Source organism: Orycteropus afer, unplaced genomic scaffold (assembly GCF_000298275.1).
Source record: "Orycteropus afer afer isolate SDZICR_OR568_19922 unplaced genomic scaffold, OryAfe1.0 scaffold00043, whole genome shotgun sequence".
Classification (NCBI taxonomy): domain Eukaryota; kingdom Metazoa; phylum Chordata; class Mammalia; order Tubulidentata; family Orycteropodidae; genus Orycteropus; species Orycteropus afer.
Window position 1 is genome coordinate 3,797,073 of NW_006921630.1, and position 5,709 is coordinate 3,802,781.

The window sequence follows — 5,709 nt, forward strand, 5'->3', positions numbered from 1 at the left end:
TATGCACAGGGAGACTGCTCAGGGGGCAAGAGTGTATGGAGGGATGGACACTGGGAAGAGGTAACTATGGGGAGGAAGTGGGAGGGGAGCTGTTGCATTATGGTAAACTGTGGTCAATGACATGAGACAAAGTATATGGGAACTGCTGTATGGAAAGTGAATTTGCTCTGTAAATCTTCACCCAAATCATCATCATCAGCATCATCAGCATCGTAATACAATATTCATAAATTTTAGAATGTGCATTTTTCACTTTTAACATCTCTATAAATTGCTCGTTTAAGAAATGCTGTTTATCATCAGCATTCTTAAAAGAACACAGGATGATACTGTGTGGAAACATATAACAATTACTACATTGTGTCAAAAAGTAGTTGAGAAGAATGAAAATGTATTAGAAATACTTTAACCAATTTATTTGCATATATTCTTAGATACGTGAATATATATGTGTATGTTTTTTATGATAAAAACCTGTTTAAGTCTTTCAAAAACCTTGTTAATACAAAAGTAAAATTCTTAGTAATAAAGATTGTTGTAGTTTAATTGGTAGCTTTTTTCTTAGTGTACATAATATAGTAGTGTGACTTAAAATCAGTGGTGTCTTAGATTCAAAGAAGTATGATAACTTTTATTTTGTGACTGTATATCCCAGGCATTGAGAACAATTACCTTTCTAATTGTCTAATCATAGTTGTTTTCCCCCTCCCATTTATTTCTTTGTAACACCAAGATCAGGTTTTTGCACAAAAGATTGATTTCATTGAGATGAAATTTACATAAAAGATGTATAGCCAATTTGTATAAAAGCCCACACTCCTCCCCTTTTCAGATACTTTTCATTTGGCTGTATTACTATATATCTTGGCATGAAACAAAATCCCGCAGTTATCCAAGTAATATAACTAATAAATACTACTTTTTTAAAGTGTTAAAAACAAAGATGTAATTGTTCAAGGTTCAATGAAAGTGATCTCTCATTTTCCTACTCTTCATCTCTTAATCTACTTTTGAGAATTTGTTTTTAAGTAAAGTGATCTTCTACTGATTACTATAAATCAGTGGTTTATAGTTTATAGTATGCTGAGGATAGAGTTTGGAATTATGACTCAGGCCCCCAAGGTAAAATACTGGAATATCAAAAGTAACCCTTTTTAAAGGCATCCCTCTGGGACAGACTGGATCTTCAGACAAAAGAAAATAAAAAATCGCCCTTCATTTCTAGTTCAGATTAACTCAAATTAAAAAAAAAAAAAAGAAGAAAAATTGGCTAGACTTATGGTGTCTAAGAAGGTAGCCATGTGGCTATTTAAGTTTAAACCAAATAAAATTTAGTTTATCAGTTACACTTGCCATATTTCAAGTGCTCAAGAAAGCACGTGTGTCTGGTGGCTGCTGTATTGGATAGTGTAGCTACAAAATGTTTCCATCCCTATAGAAAATTCTAGACCATATAGTTGTTGTTGTTGTTATGAGTCGCGTTGGACCCGACTCATAGCGACCCCTCCTTGGGTTTCCGAGGCAGTATCACTACGGAAGTAGATTGCTCAATCTTCCTTCCAAGGAATGGCTGATGGGTTTGAACTGCCAGCCTCCTGGTTAGCAGTCAAGTGCCTTAGGCACTATGCTACCAGAGCTCCTAGGTTAAACTGATTGATATGGTCATTACCCCCAAAACACTGGGCTTTTATGGTAGCTCTGGTAGCATAGTGCCTAAGGCACTTGACTGCTAACCAGAAGGTTGGCGGTTTAGACCCACCAGCCACTCCTCGGAAGGAAGATGGGGCAATCTACTTCCATAGTGATACTGCCTCGGAAACCCAAGGAGGGGTCGCTATGAGTCAGGTCTGACTCGACATGGCATAACAACAACAACAACAAAGGAATATAGCAACGATGGGCTCAAGCATTGCAGTGGTTCTGAGCATAGGGCAGGATGAGGCAGTGTTTCATTCTGTTGTACATAGGGTGTCTATGAGTCAAAAGTGACTTGATGACACATAACATCAACAAAGGAATATAAAAGATTTGATGTGCTGGTATTCTCCCCCATTTCTGTTTCTTTCTTATGGAAATTTATGCTTATTGTACACAACTTCTTATACCATGATACTCATCGCAGGGTTTAGAAAGAGTCATTTTCCACACTTCAAAATATTCTTCTTTGAATTAGAACGTTTTTTTCAGTACACTTACATATACTTATATGGTGTCCTTTCATCTGCCAGTAAAATTGTAAGTTTCTTAAAAACAGTGACAATCATATTTCATTCTTGCATTTAGTTTTTTATTCAGTAAACCTTTACTGAGTGCCAGTGCAGAGACTAGGAAGATATTCAGGAAGTTTGGCACGAGTGTGGAAGGCAAGAAGGGGCCAAGACTGTAAAGCAGTGATGTCATACTTTGTTCTTCTGAAGTCTACTTCAATGATTTCATAAATGCTTCTGTTTTCATTGTAAAATGGTTGAGCTACATTTAAAACTTAAATTTACAGACACCACATCCAGGGTGATGTAGATCAGAGTTAAACACGTTTGAGACCACTGACAAGCTGCCTTGTACTGCTTAGTTAGCTTTTTTTTGTGCAGTCTTAGAGTAAAGCTTCTGTTCTCATCATCAGTGTCGTCTTTCTGTTCCTCCGGTGCACCAAGCACCTGCTCCCAGCAAAGCCATTATACCTGTTATTCTCTTTGTCTCTTTTCCCTCAATTTCAGGAAATCAGTAGATGTTATTTCTAATGAAATTGCAAACAAGTATTAATTTACAGAATTAAAAATTAAAATACTAGATTCTTTTTCTGGGCTTCAGTATAAAAATCTAAACATCTTTTGCAGAAGACAGACAGCAAGGCTCCCTTTTGATTCTCTCTCCCACCACCTTCTACCTTTTCATTCTAGGGGTTCTTCAGCAAGCGCCTGAAAGGCTCCATCAAGAGGACCAAAAGCCAATCAAAACTTGACAGGAACACAAGCTTTCGGCTTCCTTCCCTTCGCAATACAGATGACAGGTAGGAAGTTACCTTACTGAAAACAGAGAAAACAGTTTGAGAATGGGTTATGACAAGACATGGTATGGCCTTCTCTTAACTTTGTTGTTGTTGTTGTTATGTGCCATCGAGTCAGACCCTACTCATAGTGACCCCTCCTTGGGTTTCCGAGGCAGTATCACTACAGAAGTAGATAGCCCAACCAGATTCAATAGAAAATTTACCTCTTTGTCTTGCATATTTTAACCCAAGGTGCAAGACATTAGCTTAAATACCCAGCCATTTTGGGAATCTCATAATATTGGAGAGTTTGTGGATCATAAGGTCTAATTTCAGAATCAATTGTGCTGTCTTTATGGATTCAAGTTTTAATGGTCAGAATTGTATCTTTTTTTCTGTAGAGTGACTCTAAAGTGATGGTGATAAAGATGATGGTGATGGTGATAACTAACATTTTTTGACCACTGTACCAGATGTTTTATACATGTTATCTTGTTTAATTTTTATAATATCCCTGTAAGTACTATTATCCCCATTATAAAAATGAAGAAACTGAGGCACAGAGAGGTTAAATAGTCTCACCTGAGGTTGTGCAGCTAATAAATAGCAAAAATGAGATTTTGACTTGGACAATGTAGCTCCAGAGCCTGTGCTCTTCACAGTTACATTGTTCGGTGTGTTCAGCATATAGAATGGATCTTGGCTTGAAGTCATATCTAGAAGACATGTAATGAAAAGGAAGCCTCCATTTTAATAATTAAGACTACCAGACTGAACAAACCTCAAATGAATATTTTGCTAGGGATAATAATTTTCTAAAATTGTTGTATGTGTGCTAGGGTACATTTTTCATACTTCCGTGTCTTGAATGTTCAAATTTAGCAAATGTTACTTTTTGCGTCTTACATCATCACCACCTCCAACATTTATTGAGTGCCAGGCAATTTTTTGTGTGTATACCAGGCAATTTTTTTTTTTTTTTTAATTTCCAGTAGTGTTATGGGAAAAAACCCTGTTAAGGTTGGAAGGCTGATAAACCTGGGTCTGGACTGGATCTGTGAGATCAGGGTTGTTTTAATATATGCCAGGCATTCTAAGTGTAATACAACAATTCTAGATACTATTATTATCCTTTTTTTACAGATGAGGAATTGAGGCTTAGAGAGATTGAGAAACTTGACCGTGGTCACATGGCTAATAAGTAGTAGAGTTGCAATTGGAACTCACGCCTGACACTTGTATTTAATATAAATTTAACTTAATCATACTTGGGTTTTTTTTTTGTTTGTTTTTTAAGGAACTGATGTTAGTTGTGATGATTTTAGTTACCTGCCTTCATTGTCGTTGTTATTTGCTGTCGAGTCACCCTGACTCATAGCGACCCCTCCTAGGGTTTCCGAGGCAGTATCACTACAGAAGTAGGATTGCCCAACCTTCCTTCCGAGGAGTGGCTGGTGGGTTTGAACCGCCAGCCTTCTGGTTAGCAGTCAAGTGCCTTAGGCACTATGCTACCAGACCTGCCTAGCATGCAGAAATAAAAATTATAGATTTTCCAGGCAGAGAATTACTGGCTTTGTTTTATAGATGAAGAAACTAGTGCCTTCACACATGCTGAGTTCATGAGGGACTACTACTTTGTCAGCTCTTGTCACTGAACCACATTAGAGGAGCTCTGTGAAATTTGCAAATCTATCCAAAGAACAGTGTAATTGAAGTTGTTAATTGTGTGATTTACACCTCTTTGTTTTAAGGTAATCATAAAGAACTAATTTTCTTCTCATAGTTTTGGCTTAGTTTCCTATTAGTCTGTAATTTTTTTTGATACCAGGGATTCAAAGCATTTTATAAATAAGTCTCAATAAAATAGAATGTTGGTTTTGAAAAACAGTGAATGTTATGCATCAAGTAAAACATTTCCAAGTCAGTAGCTAGTTTCTTAAACTCTGTAGTGTCATTTGGAAAGTTGACAAGGAGATAATTGTTATAGGTGTATTTTACTTTTTAACTTTATCTATCACCTCCTTTATTTCAAACAAAGTGCTCTCCCCTATTCCAGTTTGCTTTAGATAGTCCATGGTAATTCTTGAATTGAATTACCAATAGATCATACTCTACTAGAATCTCTTATATTGCTATTATATATTTAGTGCATGTTTAACCTTTCCAGTGACTTAAAGTCATTTTATTGTGCCTTCCATGCTGTTTATTGTAATCAATAACGGTATCTTTCTGTCTGAAAAACAGCATAATGAAAAGGTACTGGTAAACCCCAAATATTAGACATATATATTATATATATTACTTTTTAAATCCATTTGACTTACAGAGCTTTCCTCAACAGAAATTTTTCAGAAACTATATTCTTCTTATGTAGGGATGTACTTTCTATAGTATGAATGGATTATAACACTATAAAAAAAGACTGTCACCTTCAGATGATCTGAAGACACAATAAATAGAACAGAAATACAAGATATTAATCAGCTGAGGTCATTGAATTGGTACCCTTACAGGTATGACCAAACATTTGCCAGAGATCCCTGGTTTTCTTGGGTCATATGCATTAATTGCTGAAGTCAGGCCATTTCTTCCAAAATAGTATATAGTGTCTAAGTAGCAAAACATTTCTATTCTTTTTTCTTTTTTTTTTTTTTTTATTAGGATTTGGGTGAAGATTTACAGAGTAAATTCACTTTTCATACAGCAGTTCACATATACTTTGT

General features: G+C 35.9%; 1 protein-coding gene across 1 annotated transcript in view; it reads left to right on the top strand.

The window, feature by feature from the left end:
• Positions 1-5,709, top strand: part of RASAL2 (RAS protein activator like 2) — a 559,503-nt gene that overhangs the window by 453,749 nt on the left and 100,045 nt on the right. Inside the window, exon 5 of the mRNA XM_007937610.2 lies at positions 2,898-3,007. Within this exon, the coding sequence (XP_007935801.1) occupies positions 2,898-3,007 (110 nt within the window). The remainder of the gene's footprint in view (positions 1-2,897; positions 3,008-5,709) is intronic.